At 43.4% G+C, this 18,840-nt stretch overlaps 1 protein-coding gene across 1 annotated transcript in view; it reads right to left on the bottom strand.

Moving 5' to 3' along the window:
* Nucleotides 1-18,840, bottom strand: part of ERAP1 (endoplasmic reticulum aminopeptidase 1) — a 507,475-nt gene that overhangs the window by 160,673 nt on the left and 327,962 nt on the right. The window contains exon 12 of the mRNA XM_086960958.1: nucleotides 1,605-1,684. Within this exon, the coding sequence (XP_086817084.1) occupies nucleotides 1,605-1,684 (80 nt within the window). The remainder of the gene's footprint in view (nucleotides 1-1,604; nucleotides 1,685-18,840) is intronic.

Below are 18,840 nucleotides of genomic sequence, written 5' to 3' on the forward strand. Positions count from 1 at the left end.
TCTGTGCTTAATAGTATAGTGTGTTTCCGGCCTATGTTTTGCTGTTTCTGTCATTACATACAGATATATGATAAAAGTAACATATCTGCAACACGTCAAAACTAATGACTGTGTCAATAGTCGTTAGTTACATAAGATAAATAAGCAGCAACTATGAGTTGCATATAATATTGAATGTTGCTGCTCCTTAGTTTCAAAAAGAGAAAGGAAATCTAGAGAGAAAATGACTCTCTTTAAAGGATTCCCCTTCCCCTACAACTCTCATGCCGTATCTTCTCCACTAGTGAGAAGTGAGCACACACACATCAATGCTCAGCTATTGCCATTGTAAATGACAATGCCATTTATTTATATGTTTTCAAAACCAACACATAAATAAAAAAAATTGTCATTTACAATGCCAATAGCTCTAACTTTTGCAAAGGCGAGACCGTTGCATTGTAAATGTGTGGGGGCCTCTCTGTGTGTGTGTGGGGGGGCCCTCTGTGTGTGTTTGTTGGGGCTCTCTGTGTGTGTGTGTGTGTGTGTGCGGGGCTCTCTATGTGTGAGGAGCTCTGTGTGTGTGTGTGGGTCTATGAGTGTGTGTGCGGCTCTCTCTGTGTGTGGCTCTCTGTTTGTGTGTGTGTGGCTCTGTGTGTGTGTGTGGCTCTCTGTGTGTGTGTGTGTGGCTTTCTGTTTGTGTGGCTCTGTGTCCACGAATACTCTCTACTACTCTCTAATGCTCACCTATTGCCATTGTAAATAACAATACCATTTATTTATGTTTAAAAAAGAAAAAATGGAAAAAAATGTCATGAGCAATGCCAATAGCTCTACCTCTAATAATGCCGAGACCATTGCATTGTAAATGCTTGTTTTGCTATGAATTTTACTAATGCTCAGTCTAATGCAAAGGAAATCAAAAAGCAGGTGCCAAATCAAAGCCAAGGAAAGGATGGGCAAAACAAAAAGGCTCGAAATTAATAAATTCTTCTCTTCTTTGAATGCTCCTCTTCAGTCATCTGAAAACTGCCTGCCTCTGGCCTTCGGATTACCGTTCAGTAACCTAATCTGTGATTGAACTCCCCTAGCGACTCAGTAAAAAAACACACCGAAAAACAAAAAAAATTATCAATCACTCACATATACAAAATATACATGAATTGTAGGCATGAGTCTTGAGATTTTAAAAACGGATTTCTGCACACTCTGGGATAAAAAGGCAAAACTAAACACTTTGGTTGACATCTCCGTAAAGCCTCTACCACTCTTGCACGCTCCAAAAATATAAAAGACACTTAATGTAATTCATCACTAGATGTAATAAGAATCACTAGATGAATTAAAAATATATCAAATAATAAAGATACAAAACAGGTGAAAACACCCATTTCAATAAAAAAAACCTGGGTCCTGATCGTTACTCAAATAAAGTAAGTAATTTTTCCAAAGAGTTTCTATAATGTCCCACAATAATGAAATCTAAATATATAATCTGAGTGAATAAATAACTTTCACATTTCCTATATTACATAACAGAAGTACAAAATCATGTAACCCAAGTGCGAAATAATCCTATACACAACATGTGAATATGCAGTAATGAATCATGCTAAAAAATGTACCTTTTTTGGTTTTCAGCAAAAATCTTCCAACCACATTAGATTTGCTTGTGGTGTAAGTTAATGGGACATGCCATGTGTAACTGTGAAAAAAGTCAACATAATAAAATATAATTATTAAATCAATAAGTTAACAAAATGTCGCTGTTGTGAATGTGTAGGAATGGAAACTAGGTGAATGATTCATCAGTGGTTATCATACAAACACTGCTTCAAGAATTCTATGGCAAAACACGTGAAATAAAAGAATGATAGCAGCTCAATATACTTGGTGGATGAGAGAGACTTTTTGAAAAAGCATTTGTAAAGCCAATAGGTCTCGCCTTTGGGAACTTGTTAGTGTTTGGTCAGAGCTATTGGCTTTGCTAATGTGTTTAAGCTATGTTGTGTAGTAGTGTGGCTTTTGTGCAGCATGTTGCAAAGTTTTAATAAAAAAAGCTGGTGGGGAGTTGCCCTGCAGAAGAATGAATGTGGGAAGGATGCTGCTACAGGAGAACGTTTATTATGTGGATTTTCTCATAGTGATGTGATGAGGGAATCGCGCTCCGAAAAGGTACACCAAGCAATCGCTGCATGCCGCCTTACTTCAGGAGTGCAGATCCACAACTAAGTCACACATTGCCACATAGACACGATGCTGAGATCAGCAGACCTTCCTCTCTTTCAACTGGTCAACACAAAAGAGAAGTAGGACCGATGCGCACAGTGACAATGAACACTAGATATCAGAAGGGAATTGAGAATTTAGGCACAGTGATAGTGCAGGATCCTTAAATATACGAAGTTCTAGCTCTCAAGGCATCTGCTGAAGCACAACAAACCTTCTTACGCATGTCAGTAATTCCCTCATTTTACACATAAGCAATTTCAAATAAGCCCGGCCGCAGGGTCAATTCACAACGATGACAAGCAGGGCAACCTAAACATCCATTTTGTGGCTGCAGAAGAGGAAGGGGACAGAAAATTTAAAAGTGTCTACAAAAATAAAAACACGCGAGTGGTGCGCGCCGCGTGCGCTGCACTAATTAACAAGCAGGGCAACCTAAATCTATTTTGAGGCTGCGGAAGAGGAAGGGGACAGACAATTTAAAAGTGTCTAAAAAAAAAAAAACTCGGGAGTGGTGTATGCCGCACGTGCTGCACTACTTAACAAGCAGGACAACCTTAACATCCATTTTGTGGCTGCAGAAGAGGAAGGGAACAGACAGTCTACAAAAGAAAAACCACACAAGTGGTGTGTGCTGCGCACGCTGCACTAATTAACAAGCAGCAGCTGTTTTCAAGCACTCGTGCTTGTGGTGCCATCCGCCTTGCGGGAGCGAGCAACGCCCAATTAGCACGCGCGCCACTGCTCGCTCCCGCAAGGTGGATCATGCCACAAGCACGATTGTGTTAGCGACAATGAGGGATTCTTTTGCACTTGCTCATACTGATCAAAGCAGTTTCAGTCCCCTCATCCCAGCCAACTGTGACTGAATTGAGGTCTATATCTCCCCACAACCTCTGCAACTCACACTGCCAAAAAGGTCAGTACCAGTGGAGCTCAGTCGGGACTCACTTATAGTACGATGCACAAGTAAAGGATAACTACTGATACCCTACATTAACTACAACTGCCATAAACTTTCTCAGGGATTAGAAGACCACCTCTCATCCACTGACTCCAGACAGAGAGATGCCTGTGCATGAACTTCTGCATAAAAACATGACTGGTTCTTGAGAGATTTTAAAATGACACAAATAATTAACATCATTAATGAAGACAGCGGCAGGTAAACAGCTAACATCAAGGGACAACTTTTCCAAATAGAAGGACCTATGAACTCCAGAAATTGGCTGATGCTTCAGAACAAGCATTTGTACAGCCAGTAGGTCCCATCTATGAGAAGTATTGGGTTTATCAATGTTTTAGCCAGTTGTACAGAAGTGTTACTGCTGTGCAGCCGAATATAGCACCTCACATCGCATGCATTTACATGAGTTGTTACATCGCAGTACATTACAACGCAAGTTGTTACATCCACTTGCTGTAGGGGGCGCGCTGGACTTAGGAATAGTATAATTTACTATTCCAACTCCAGTGTGCGCAACAGTAGGGAAGGTGTTGGAATAGTAACTTATATTATTCCTTAGGTTAGCACGCCCCCTACAAATCCTGTCAGGGTTAATGTCCTCATTGGTTGGGTATTTGAGTGCTCTGATTGTTTTCTGGGTCTGTGATTCAATCAATGTAGTGTTGGGACTAGGGCTAGGGGTAGGATTTCTATTGGAAGTAGTGACTAGGGTTTTCTGTGTTATTGGTTGTTGGGACTAGGGTGGGAATGGGGCTAGGGTTAGACTTTTAATTGGAAGTAGTGATTAGGGTTTCTGATGTGCTTGGTTGCTGGACTGGTTATGGGACTAAGAGTAGGGTTAGGCTTTCTATTGGAAATAGGAAAAAGGGCTTCCTGTGCCATAGGTTGCTTGGACTTGGGGTGGGACTACTGGTGGGGCTAGGGCCTCTATTGTTCGTAGAGATTAGGGTTTTTGAGTTGATTGGGTGCTTGGACTTGGGCTAAGATTAGCTGTAAGGTCCTGGTCTCCTATTGGTACTAGATTTTTAGGGCTAGTGTTGTGATTGGATAGTGTTAGGGCTAGGGTTCCCATTGGCTGACGGGGTCACCTGATTACTGGGGCTATAAAAGGCCAGGCTTAGGGCGTCTCAGTCCGGGCGTGGAGGCTAAGGGCGGAGAGGACAAGGGCAGTAGCCTGTTAAGGGATGAGAGGACAAGGACAGTTGCCTGTTTCAGCCTGTTCGACACTGGCCGGGTCCAAGGCCAGACATGCTCCCCAATATACATACCTCCATTACGTATCTATATACTTTCAATGTACTTATGAATCTATACATTTATCACTTTCTTCTAATTTAGCATTTCCAATGCACTTCCCTATTTCTCAGCCTATACTTCGGTCAATATATCCTCTACATCCACTCTCTCATTTAACCCCAAACCCCATACCACTACTATGATCCCCAAAATAACCTTTTCTAGACTCTCTCCTACTCTACCCCTCCTTGCATCATCTTACACCTCTTTCACTATATAGATCCCCCAAAACAAACCTTTCTAAACTCTTCCCTCTTTTCTACCCCTCCCCAACTCTTCTCAATCCAAATAGCTGACTAACATATCCACCACTAAAATTACTTTCATGTTTCACCATACTAATTCAACACTAATCCTGATGGGTTCCCGAGTAGCGTGCTACTTGCACTTCAAAACCCCATCAGGGGTAGCAGGCGCTATATAAATACAAACCTCTTTCCCTTCACTATCCCGCCACCTACCCAAATAACTAAATAACATATCCACTACTCAAATTACTTCATATTTTACTATACTAATTTTCAACACTAATCCTTTATGAGTTCCAGAGTGGCTTGCTCCTGGCAATAAAAGCGCTTCAACATCCATCAGGGGTAACAAGTGCTATATGAATGCAAGCCTTTCGTCCCCTTTTATCCCTCCGCTATCCTTCTCACTCCAAATAACTGACTAATATCCACCACTGAAATTACTTTCATATTTCACATTTATTAATTCACCACTAACCCTTCATGGGCTTCCTGATAGCATGTTTCAACACCCCAATACAAACCTTTTTTTCTCCTCTATCCTTCTACTATCAGTCCAAATCCAAATAACTGACTAACCTATCCACCACTTAAAATGTACTTGCATGTTTCACTATACTAATTCAACACTAATCCTCTATGGGTCCCGGAGTAGCGTGCTACCCGCCGAAAAAGCGCTTCAACGCTCCGTCAGGGGTAGTAAGCGCTATATAAATGCAATATAAATAAAATAAAAATATTCAAATACGACGCGGTGCACACATTTTGTATCGCCTGACAACCTTAGTTTATTCTTTTTAATGTTTCTGGGATTTCGAACAGTTGGTCTTTTTAGTGTGTATTTGTGCTTTTTCCATATCCAGTAAATCACATTCAACCATAAAACAAATCATTCTACGCTATAATTGAAAAATAAACTGCTTTTATCGTTCCCCACTGTTCGTTTCCCCTCACCAGGGTGGCTAATTGGATCTGTGCGATTAGAAGCCTGGTTCAGCATTCTGAGGCCTTTCCAAAGTGCTTTTCAGCTTAGATGAAAAAAAAACACTTGAGCAAGTTGATTCTGAATTTCCAATATACAGCTGAGTACAGTGGGCTACAAATAATGATGCTTCTCAATTAACCCATGACGGTCTCACAAGTAGATGTGAGCAAAGGTGATGTGACATAGAAGAAAGGGTTCTAATGATCTCACAGTATAGATATCCGTTCAGTAATTACACTGCACCTTCTTGGTGCGTACTTCATCATCCCACTTGCCCTGACGACTTTTAAAAATTCCCAACTTTCACTACATCGTCTAGGGAGAATGCAGGAGCTTCTGTGTCTGAACAATGAAAGTGCCATCTAATGAAGACCTTGAGAAAAACTGTCAAGAGGCATGAGAGGACTTGGAGGCCTAAGGAACAGAACTCTATCACTGGTACTACTGACACTTGCTTCTAATTCTTGAATCCATCCCTATGTTTTTCTCCTCGATCCTTTCTGGTCAGGTATCTTGTAGTCCCTTGGTTTTGCACTGCACAAAGGACCAATGGCTACTCTCACAATGTGCTTTGGGACGTGTCAGCTTTTGCAAATGTCTACTCTATACAAGTCGTTTGATCCCACTTTTCATTGCTGGCTGGTCTAGGAGATAGCTTTGGTCTCATCACTCAAACCACATGCCCTCGCCCCATGTATCCTACTCAACTACATCTCTTATATTCTTTAGCAGACTTGTCGTTTTCCTTTACTCTTAAGCCTTGGATCACTGGTCCCACGATGGTAAACTCCAGTCTACCAACTAAAGTTGCACCCAACTCGTCTTGCTTCATGATAAACACTCTTTGTTGCTCATTTTATCCCCACCTTGAGTTGGACACATTTAAGAACAGCTTGGCAGACCTTTGCCAGAGCTTCAGTAAGGGATAAACCTTTCCTTTTCAACGCACCTCCCCAGTCTCTTCAATGCTTGCCTCTCCCATGGACAAGCAGGAATATCTCTTGAACTCAAACATAGCCATATAGCCATAATCAATTAAACATGGTATGCCGTTATTCTTTAGCTCTAGCAGTTTGGATGGCAAATATGGCGATCCTTAGAGTATTTTTCATATTCCTCTACATTGGTCACATATACCGCTTAACCTGGCTCCCACACAGGGCATGCTCAGACCAATTTCCAAAATATCCCTATACATTAATGGAACATCGCACTATAGAACAAGCACTGGCGTTGCCAATAGGTCTCGCAGTAGGAAAGTTGGAGCTATTACAATTGCAAATAACAATGCCTTTTATTTTTGTTTTCATTTTAAAAACATAAAGGGCTTTGTCATTTACAAAACCAATAGCTCCAACTTTCCTACTGCGAGACCTATTGGCAACGCCAGTGCTTGTTTTGAATATGGTCCTGTGACCAGTGTGCACTAAGGGGCTGGTGGCTGTTAGAATGTCATGCAGGTCATGGTTGCCCTTTTGCAGGTATGCTGAAGTCTGGAAAGAGGACAGCATTTACGCACTTCATGTTACTAGGGCAATAAATACCATTTTCGCTTTCATTTTCCCCAGTTCTGGTTTGTGGGGTCAAGGAGGGCCACGGGGTAGTAGACCCCTTCCTCCCTGGGTATAGTTTCAGCTTCGTTCCCGGGAGGAGGCAGACAGGGTCATATTTTACTGTAACACAAACATTAATTGAATAAGTGTTGTGTGTAACGGTAGGCATGGCTGGATTTGTACCAGCGATCATATTATTAACTCATGTTTAATGCGCACGTTTTTTCTTTCACAAGGATTGTTTACTTTATGTGCTTCTTGTTTTGGTGAATAAGTATGGCGGGGATGTTTTCCACTTACCACAAATGTGTACTGCGTGTGCTCATCGCCCGACTCACGTCCTAAACCCAGCTCCGCCTAAGGGATTAGGTCTGAGGGGTGGCAAGATGCCGGTGCGTGCGCCGGGTGTGTTTAAATTCGCGAAGTAAACCCTACAAGAGGGGCCAGGGTTAGGATGTGAGAGGGGCCAGGTAGTGGTTTCTGCGGAGCCCTGTCAGACGGCCTTGTGGGATAGAGTTGATGCGGGACATGTGCTGAATGATTTTATACCTTTAATAAAGTAGCGTAAAGGCGGAGGCTCAACAGAAAATGAATGTTGACAGCTGACTGGATGGTAATACGCAATGCAGTAGTGTTGGCGGGAGAACCTTGGCTAGTTCTCGGGTTTGCAGATACGTTGGCGCGGTGGACTGAACAAACTACAGCTTACCCGGGCACGAGCGCCTGCAGCTCCCAGGTGGGCCGACCCGCACCACCCATATCTTGATTGGTTTCCCAAAACGGATTACTTTCGGCTTGTTCGGTGTCTTTTCAAAAGCATATAAATCAAGTGCTATCTTGTCTCAGAGCATCCAGGTGTGACGTGTAAACATGCCACCGGGCGATTTTATCACAAGTACTTCCTCTGTGGGAGGAGGGAGGGGGGAGGGGCGCTGGGGGGTAGGAGGCACATGAGAACGAGCTTGTGTAACAACATGCTTGTCTGATGGAGAAGATGCTTCCACTTAAGAATGTACCGATATAATCACGTTGTAAACTACAAAAACGTTTATTCTAATGATTGAGGTCATCTTTACACATTTTTGTCCTGGCTGAATACTATGTATTTTTTTTATGTATTATTAATTTTTTTTTACTTAAATACTGCAAATACCAGAAGGTAAGAGAAAAACCCGTTGGAGATGTGAACTGCCCTAGTGCCCTTCTCACCAGCGGGTTTTCGTTCTCCTCACTAGATATTGCAGATTTATGTAGGGGATATACAGATGTGTGGCCAGAAATACCATTTAAGACCACTATCCCCAGAAGTAACTACAGCTGTTACAAATGCGGATTTTGAAATAACAGAACACTTGCTCTGCCCAGGTGAAAAACTGCACAGAATCCCAAATTCTGATGCGATGAACTCCCATTTACCAACTGCCCTGAGGGTACTGAGGATTGCAGAGGGAAGGAGAAGGTGTTGCCTGGCAACGACAGCACTATATTCTCCCCCATGCTTTGTGGAAAGTTTACACTCGAACCTACACAATTTTTTTCCAACCATTAAAAGCAGGTTTGTTACCTAAGGAGCACAGGACACGTTATAAGTGGGTGAAGCGGTATCTCACGGGACCACCGATCTGTTCTACTATTAACTGGTCAATTAGATGGGAGATCCCCAACCCGTCTTTCATTGATTAACAGTACTGTGCCTATCATAGACTTACCTGTGTTTTCTTGTTAACAGACTTTATATGTAAAATTAGACCGCCACTATAGAGCATGAAGAGAGACTAAAACGTGACATGCTGTGCTTGTGAATGAACAGCCATGAATACGGTGCTGCAGACCATAGGTGGCAAATACAAAACAAGCTGGTGAGAGCGGCTGCTGAATCCTCCGTGTGGTGTGGGAGGAGTGCTGTTGTGGGGAGAGAGAGGGGAGGTGCTGGTGTGGGAGGGGGGAGGTGCTGGTGTGGGAGGAGTGCTGCTAGGGCAAGGCTGTGTTGTGGGAGGAGTGCTGTTGCGGGGAGAGAGAGGGGAGGTGCTGGTGTGGGAGGGGGGAGGTGCTGGTGTGGGAGGAGTGCTGCTAGGGCAAGGCTGTGTTTGCGGGGAGAGAGAGGGGAGGTGCTGGTGTGGGAGGGGGGGGGAGGTGCTGGTGTGGGAGGAGTGCTGCTACGGCAAGGCTGTGTTTGCGGGGAGAGAGAGGGGAGGTGCTGGTGTGGTAGGGGGGAGTTGCTGGTGTGGGAGGAGTGCTGCTAGGGGAGGAGAAGCCTGATGCCGGATGGGGGCGGGAGAGCCTGGGAATGCGAGAGGCTGGGCTTGCATGCGATGCGCGTGAATGTACACGGGAACTGCATGAAAACCGCGGGGCTGAAAGCCCTTTGGTTTCACGATGTTTTCGCCACTTGAATTCTCGCTCCGCTCGATGCGCTTGCGCACATCGATAGGTCGCGAGACCTAAAAACTGCCCCTAGAGTACCCTATTCCCACTACAGGGAGCATGCAGTATTAATGAGACAGAGGCTGTATCACAAAACCTTTACTTTTGGGCTCCTGAGGATCAGTTTTGTCCCTTTGCTTTTGAAACAGCGAAAGGGAGAAATAGATAGAGAGAAAGGGAGGCAAAGAACACGAGAGAAAAAAAAAAGAGGAAGAGAGAAAAGAAAAACAGACACAAAGGAAAGAATGAGGAAAAAAGGCAAGAGAGAAAGAAAGCAAAATGAGAAAGGAAACAAAAAGATAGAGACAGAAAGAAATAACAAATTAAAGGAGACAATGAGGAAAAATTAAAAAAGAAACATAGGAGAAAAAAGGGGATGAATGAATACAGAAATTAAGAAAATGAAAGAAATAAAGGAAAAAACATTGAAAGGAATGAAAGATCAAAAAGAATGAATGACAAGGGAAGAGGTAGAAAAAGTAAGAATAAAGAACATGGCAGAAAGTAAAGGAAGAAGCAAAAGATCGAGAAAACAACAGATAGTAAGGAAACACATAAGTGATCGAAACCAAAAGAGTAGAAGACAAAAACATAAGAAAAGAACAGAAAGAAGGGGAGACAAGAATAAAAGGGCAATAGAGGAGAAAGAAATGAGAAAAAGAAAAACAATTACATGAAGTAAATACAACTATATAAAAAAGAGAAAGAAAGATGAAGAAATGGAAAGAAGATTAGAACAAAGAAAGGAGGTAAAGAAGAGGTGAGAAAGAAGCAGAAGGAAGAACTGGAGAAAGTGTGATAGCACAAAAGAAAGGAAGCAGAGGAGCGAGATCAAGAAAGGTGAGGAAGAAAAATAAATCAGAAGGTTGAAAGACAGAAAGAGGATGAAAAAGAACGAAAGAGGATGAAAAAGAAAATGGAAGAACAAAGGAAAAATTAAGAGAATGAAAGAGGAGAATTAACAAAAAACAGTAAGACACAAAGAAGGGGAAAATAGAGTAAAAGGAGAAGAGTAGAGGTAGAAATGAGAAAGTCGAAAAAAATAGCTAGAATAAATTAAAGGCAAGAAGAAAGGAACTGAAAAAGAATCCATAACAAATGAGGGAAAGAAAGATGTGTAAAAAGATATGGAGAAAGGGAGAAAGAGAGGGAAATCAAGAAGGAGGGGATAAAAGACTGAGAAAGGAAAGAAATGCAAAATAAAGGAAAAACAAAAATTTAAGGAGACACGAAAGCAATGAGAAAAATAAGTAAAGAAGGAATTTTCCAGCAGAGGGTATGCTGTGTCATCTTGCACTGTTAGCTTTTGAGTACTCACAGAAATGGACAATGTTCCAAATGCCTGTGTTATCAGGTTGGAAGCTGTATACTTTCAAACTTGCTGAAATGCAATTAGCATGAGCTACCTAGTGGCAGCCTGCAAGCTACTGGCAGCTTGCGATCGACCAGTTGGAGATCCCAGTTCTAGACAGACCCATGAGCACAAAGAGCATGATTACGAGTGGCCTGTTGAGCACAAAGAGCATGATTACGAGTGGCCTGTTGGATGCAATATTTATCAAAATGTTCGGAATTTATCATATGTGATCATTATTGCAAATTCAGTTACTTGGGAAACAACATGTGATTTACCACAACAAAATCCACATTACGGTAAATACCACACACTTTTCCTTTTTTAAATTCCCGCAAGTTTGACCTGCCAACATTTAATGGAGTAGGAGGTCTTTTTCACAGACAGTATACAATTTAAATTTCCAAAACCTACATATTTGTGCATGGTTTGTTAAACTCTGAACCACTCATAATAAAGGACAACAACTCCCCTTGGATATCCCAAGCACTTACTTTAGCAGACCCCAAAAAGGGGCCAATGTACTAAACCCCTTCCCATGTCTTTCATCTACTCCGGGGCACCCACCGACCCATGCCTCCACCACCTCTACAGCCACGCAACAAACCCAATCAGCACTCAACTCACCAGCATCCTCAACACCTCCTTCGACACAGCAACCTATCTACTAAAATCAGAATGAAACCCAACAGCTGCATTAAAAAACAGAAGTTAAAGGATTGATCCTGAATAGCCAAATGCAACAATAAACCAGTAGCCTCCCAAAGTAACTAATTACTTGACTACAACTCAGGCCTACCTTCCGACTTCGCATTTGTTTCATGTGTAACCTCTTATTCAGTGTATTGTTTTATTTTAGATCAGTGTAATGTCTATGATTCAGTGTACAATGGGAACAAATGGTGGAGAGATGCTGAATAAATCATACAGTCACCACCAGTCAAGAGATCTGGGTTAAATCCATTGTTCTTCTGCTCACTATACCACTCCAGTTTAGACCCAGCCGTAAGCAAATCCGTATTGCCCTGTGACTGGGGGTGAGTGGTTGAAAATTCTCAGCACTCCATTCACCATCTTGTTGTGTTTGCCATGTTCGCCCTGAGTGGCCGAGGGCATGCCCAGACGTGGTCCCTTGCTCGCTGTGCCACTGGATTCAAGCTAGCCAAGCTGAAGAGGAGTAATACTCCGAAACCGGTCCCAGGATGCTTGTTTTTGGTCCAGAGAGGACCTGGCCTGGTAGTTCAGGTTGGACTATTCCTATGAGGAACGTGTTCAAGACTGATTTTTAAACACAAACGAGGAAATTTCGCTAGAGTGCAAATGCCTGACGTGGCCTCGTTTTTAGATACAGGTAGGTTTTGAAGTCACTACCACTAAATGTCCCATTAACTCAGGACATTTATTCCGCCTCAGTTTCTGGGCAACTATTTTGATTACCGGATGAGATTGTGGGACCAATACAGTAGTCTACTTTGTCTCAGTAGGATACTCATGGGTGGTATTTTCACTTCACCTACAGTGTTGGTTATTCTCATTAGGATACTCATGGAGGATATTTATTTTCTTTATTTTACAGGGTTCCTTCACTTTGGACGCTACTAGCTTGACAGCAAAATACCCGCCGTTGACTACAATGTACTTTTTGGATATTTGAACATTACACTCGGTAAGCCCCTCGTTGACCACACATGCATTACTATTGCTCAGTTGAGGCTCCCTATATTTATATATTCTTACTTTGTACACAGAGAGGAATTTTCTCTGTCAGTGCCCAATATTGATCCTTCGACTACTTTACGTCGATTGTTTATATTTTATGAAGTCTCACTTACTGACCTTCTATACTGCACCATTTCGGAGGTAAGCTATTATTAGACATCATCCCAACATATTGCTATTCATGATCGAGAGGCCCCACTCTGATACCAGTCTCTGATACCATAATTTCCCCTCATGCACATAGGTCTAAACACAGGACCACTTTAAGACAAAAGGTCTCCTGGGTGATTTAATTTATGGAGGGCTTTTATTCTATTTTTTCATCTACACAAGATATGGTTAAGATAATGATCACTTTAAAATGAGGGAATTAGTGATGTTCACCAGGATATGATATATGAATATGTGTCAAATCCTTTGCCACACCAGGCTTTACATTACTCACGCGCTCTATACTGGATATATGGTTGAATTTATGTATGCACATGATCTTTGTATTTAACGAGCATAATGATTTATTTGGTATAAGTCAGTATAAACATGACATGATTTTTGGCATGGGTTTCCACGTCACAGATGATCAACATTATACACCTGGAGTTGGAGATTACTTCAAGCACTCTAATTGTAGTACAAGCATACATTGTAACTCCAAGCTGTACCATGTTTTATAATACCCAATTACAACACTGGTATTTGTATTAGTTTTAGCCCTGAGGAAGTCGTAGGGGTATTCCACCCCAAACAAAGACAAGCACTGGCGTTGCCAATAGGTCTCGCAGTAGGAAAGTTGGAGCTATTGGTTTTGTAAATGACACATTTTATATTAATGTGATGGTTTTGAAAATCGCGAAATTAATAGTTTTGTCATTTACAATGCCAATACTTTTAACTTTTGCAAATGTGACACTCATAGTATTTGTAATGCAAATGTTTTGTATTTACGTGACTTAGATGTATTGATATTACAAATAACAATGGTTATGAAATTTTTTAAATAATTAATACTTAAAAGTTATTGTAATTTATAATGGCAATAGCTTAAAGTGTTGTAAATACCTTTTGTGAAGATTATGTTCAGTGTATTTTATTGTGAGGAAAATAAAAGAACAGAAGTGAAATATTAACGTCTTTTTGTGACATTTGTGTAATGTGAGAGAGTGTGAGTGAGTTTGAAAAGGGTGATTGATTGTGATATGATGTGTGATGCTGATAGGGTGTGTGAGTGTGTTAGTTGTGTGATTTTTGAGAATGTTATTGAGGGTGTGTAAGGGTCTTTGAGTGTAATTGTGTGTGAGGCTGAGTGTGTGTGAGGTGGTGCGAGGGGGAGGGTGTGTGTATTCCGATGGTGTGTGGTGTTGTGAGGATGAAGGTGTGTGCGTGTGCCTTTGTATGATGTAAAGGGTGTTATGGTGACGGTGTGTGTGTGTGAGGTGTTATGTGGCTGAGGGTGTGTGAGGGTGAGTGTGTGTGAGTGTGAGTGTAGGTGCGGCTGTGTGATCTGTGTGATTTTCTAGAAAGCATGCAAACTGAAGAAAGGCGAATTCAGAAGGCCCTTTAATAACCGATACACTTGGCAGCAGGCTGCAAGGCTATAATAGTATGCTTTCGCAAGGGAGCATTTCACTGACATGGGAGTTCAAACAAAAAAATTATTCATTCAGAACTTGGAACCCCTTTGTATGAAGATGTGTGATTAGGCTTAAGCACTCTCTGCAACTTGAGGCGACCCCGTGATTAGAAAACAAGGGAATACAAAAGAACATATAGCGATATCAACCTTTCACAAACTATCACAAAGCTCAAATGCATTAAGGGCCTATTGCTAGCCAACTTGCTGGTACATACAAAGTTGGCAAAAAATTCATAAGAGGTGCGGCGACTAGAATCTCTTGATTCACTAAAACAACATGGCGTCGACATATTATATATAAGTAGTAGTTCTCCTAAAGCCAACTTGTTGCTACAGGTCTGGCAATTTTTTGTGACACGTTTAAACCAAGCTACACAAAAAATCCACTTTGAAAACAGTTTCGTATGTAAACATCGGACAAAAATATGCATTTGTTTAGCTTATGTGTTTAAAATACTATTTGCCTTCTTATTATCTCGAAGTTAACATTGGCCCTGAAGGTAGGCTGAAAGCTAGTTAGTTTATTCTTGACCTTTAAAAGTTGTGAGGCGAGTTCTTTGGCTTTGTAATGCGAACCCGGTTTAAATTTTTAACGGCAAGGGGTGCAACACAAGAATGTTCTGGACAGGCACAGCCCACACCGGCCTTTGTCATCGCGGAAATGGCGACAAACAAGGGCAGGATGGGTGCTTGATAGCAGCAGAATGGCTGCAAAGGGCACCTCATTATCCGATGCTCAGTTTAACCGGCTGGCGCCAAGCCTGCCTCACATGCCGGTGATATGCTAGGACTGTTCTAAGGAGGAGTGCTGCTACGGCCTGGGGGAAGCTGGCTGGGGAGGGGGATTAGGAATGGTGACAAAGCCAGTAGGCATGCATGGCCGGTCGGGGTAAACACTTAAGGGGGGGTTGCGGGAGTGAGCGTGAGGCTGCAAGGCTATAATAGTATGCTTTCGCAAGGGAGCATTTCACTGACATGGGAGTTCAAACAAAAAAATTATTCATTCAGAACTTGGAACCCCTTTGTATGAAGATGTGTGATTAGGCTTAAGCACTCTCTGCAACCTGAGGCGACCCCGTGATTAGAAAACAAGGGAATACAAAAGAACATATAGCAATATCAACCTTTCACAAAGTTTCACAAAGTTTCACAAAGCTCAAATGCATTAAGGGCCTATTGCTAGCCAACTTGCTGGTACATACAAAGTTGGCAAAAATGTCATAAGAGGTGCGGCGACTAGAATCTCTTGATTCACTAAAACAACATGGCGTCGACATATTATATATAAGTAGTAGTTCTCCTAAAGCCAACTTGTTGCTACAGGTCTTGCAATTTTTTGTGACACGTTTAAAGCAAGCGACACAAAAAATCCACTTTGAAAACAGTTTCGTATGTAAACATCGGACAAAAATATGCATTTGTTTAGCTTATGCGTTTAAAATACTATTTGCCTTCTTATTATCTCGAAGTTAACATTGGCCCTGAAGGTAGGCTGAAAGCTAGTTAGTTTATTCTTGACCTTTAAAAGTTGTGAGGCGAGTTCTTTGGCTTTGTAATGCGAACCCGGTTTAAATTTTTAACGGCAAGGGGTGCAACACAAGAATGTTCTGGACAGGCACAGCCCACACCGGCCTTTGTCATCGCGGAAATGGCGACTAACAAGGGCAGGATGGGTGCTTGATAGCAGCAGAATGGCTGCAAAGGGCACCTCATTATCCGATGCTCAGTTTAACCGTCTGGCGCCAAGCCTGCCTCATATGCCGGTGATATGCTAGGACTGTTCTAAGGAGGAGTGCTGCTACGGCCTGGGGGAAGCTGGAGGGGGAGGAGGAATGGTGACAAAGCCAGTAGGCATGCATGGCCGGTCGGGGTAAACACTTAAGGGGGGGTTGCGGGAGTGAGCGTGGAGGAATGGTGACAAAGCCAGTAGGCATGCACGGCCGGTCGGGGTGAACGCGCAAGGGAGGGGTGGGAGTGAGCATAGAGGAATGGTGACAAAGCCAATAGGCATGCACGGCCGGTCGGGGTGAACGCACAAGGGGGGTGGGGGGGGTGGGAGCGTGGAGGAATGGTGACAAAGCCAGTAGGCATGCACGGCCGGTCGGGGTGAACGCGCAAGGGGGGGCGGGAGTGAGCGTGGAGGAATGGTGACAAAGCCAGTAGGCATGCACGGCCGGTCGGGGTAAACGCGCAAGGGGGGGTTGCGGGAGTGAGCGTGGAGGAATGGTGACAAAGCCAGTAGGCATGCACGGCCGGTCGGGGTGAACGCGCAAGGGGGGGCGGGAGTGAGCGTGGAGGAATGGTGACAAAGCCAGTAGGCATGCACGGCCGGTCGGGGTAAACGCGCAAGGGGGGGTTGCGGGAGTGAGCGTGGAGGAATGGTGACAAAGCCAGTAGGCATGCACAGCCGGCCGGGGTGAATACGCAAAGGGGGGCTGGGAGTGAGCGTGGAGGAATGGTGAACTCGATATACGAGTGTGTTCATGTCTTGCAAACAATTAGTATGGCATAGAGCCCAAGTGGCTTAAAATATCTAGTGATGGGAGCGGGCAATGAATCTGATGACCAGGACTTTAGATAAAGTGTTGAAGTGGAAACATTTTGCTCGTAAAAGTAAGATTAGAGTGCTAAATTGAGCTTTTGGTTCTAAAATTCGATTTCAGTTTGCCGTTTTCGAAGCTCCTGACGCCCAGGCATATTTGTTTACCTTAAGTGTCTAAGTAAATATATAATTAAAATAAATGAGTACATGGTTTGATAATCCGTACTGCAATCTGAAGTGACTCCACTTAGACTGAAGAAATCATGCAGCCAGCGGCTGAACGCCATAAAAAGTTTCGCAGCTGGGATCCAAGGCGCAGTGGGGGTCGGTTGGTGAGTGTGGAGGCGTAGCTAGAAAGAACAACAACAATATACTGTAACTATTTCGTTGGCTCTAAACGCCCCTTAAAACAAGTGTTTGTGAAAATGTATTCCTAACTAGCTAAAAGCGTCACAATACGTGCATGGTTATTACGATCTGAGCTATTTTGCCTCTATATTCCAATGTGATTGTCATATCGAAAATAGTATAGCTCAGCTGCTCGTGAAAACTTAAAGCTCATTTTGAAATGGGTTCTCACGAGCTGCAGTTAAAAATATGATGTCATTTGTTTTTAATTGGGTATTTTTAACGTGTTTCTATAAGGAGCCCTCGGTGGAAAAAAAGTGGTGAAGTCCGTTTTCTATGTTTACAGATGAGCGCTCCGTAATGTTGTGTGCAGCTGTCCCGGCATCCCCTTTGACTGGTGATGGCTGAATCATAGAGTGATGTTAGAGCGGAAATCCGGGTCCCCTGAATCAGAGTTGTTTTAGGATCCACAGTGTTCCGGTCAGACCTAGGCTCTCTCTCTTGAACATGGCGGCAGTGAAACAGCATCAATCGCTGCTTGAAGAACCTCCGCACCTCAATGGAGAGTTGGAACTAGAGGACAAGGATGAGGCAGATACGTCAGAAGAGCCTGGCAAGAAGAAGAAGAGGAAGAAGAGCAAGGCTCCTGGGGGTGAGAAGTAAAATAAGTGGGGGTGGAGGAGAGCAGCATGGATAGGCGGGGTGTTGTAGGAGGAGTGAGATCATGGCTGAATGAAAGAAGAGGAATAAAAGAACCAGACGGCAAGGCTGTGATTGCGTGGAGAGAGAGGGGAGGTGCTGGTGTGGGAGGGGGGAGGAGTGCTGCTAGGGAAAGGCTGTGATTGCGTGGAGAGAGAGGGGAGGTGCTGGTGTGGGAGGGGGGAGGTGCTGGTGTGGGAGGAGTGCTGCTAGGGAAAGGCTGTGATTGCGTGGAGAGAGAGGGGAGGTGCTGGTGTGGGAGGGGGAGGTGCTGGTGTGGGAAAGGGCAAGGCTGTGTTTGCGGGGAGAGAGAGGGGAGGTGCTGGTGTGGGAGGGGGGAGTTGCTGGTGTGGGAGGAGTGCTGCTAGGGGAGGAGAAGCCTGATGCCGGATGGGGGCGGGAGAGGCTGGGCTTGCATGCGATGCGCGTGCATGTTCACGTGAACTTCATGAAAACCGCGGGGCTGAAAGCCCTTTGGTTTGAAGAGAAAATAGCCGACTTGAATTCTCCCCATTTCCCATTCCTGCGGAATGGTAAAGGCGAGACCTAAAAAAGAAGAAAGTCCAAAGCTGTTTAGGTATCAAATCCTCTGTCACAAAGCTCATTCAGGGAATCCACGTATACCCATCAGCATCTGCAAAATCAGGATTACATCGGATAAGTCATTACCCATAGCCATTTAGCCATGGCTAGCCTCCTTTCACCACTTTCTACACTGTTTATTGAATTTGGGTTGTCATTGATCATCGCATGTGGAGACTGGAACCTAGTCTTAGACTCGTTCCAGGATAGATCTGGACCTCTGAAGAAATCCTATGCAATGAAAGAGCCGTGCTAGGGGACAATAAGGAATATCATAACCTA

This window comes from Lissotriton vulgaris, chromosome 3_1 (genome assembly GCF_964263255.1).
Source record: "Lissotriton vulgaris chromosome 3_1, aLisVul1.2, whole genome shotgun sequence".
NCBI lineage: Eukaryota > Metazoa > Chordata > Amphibia > Caudata > Salamandridae > Lissotriton > Lissotriton vulgaris.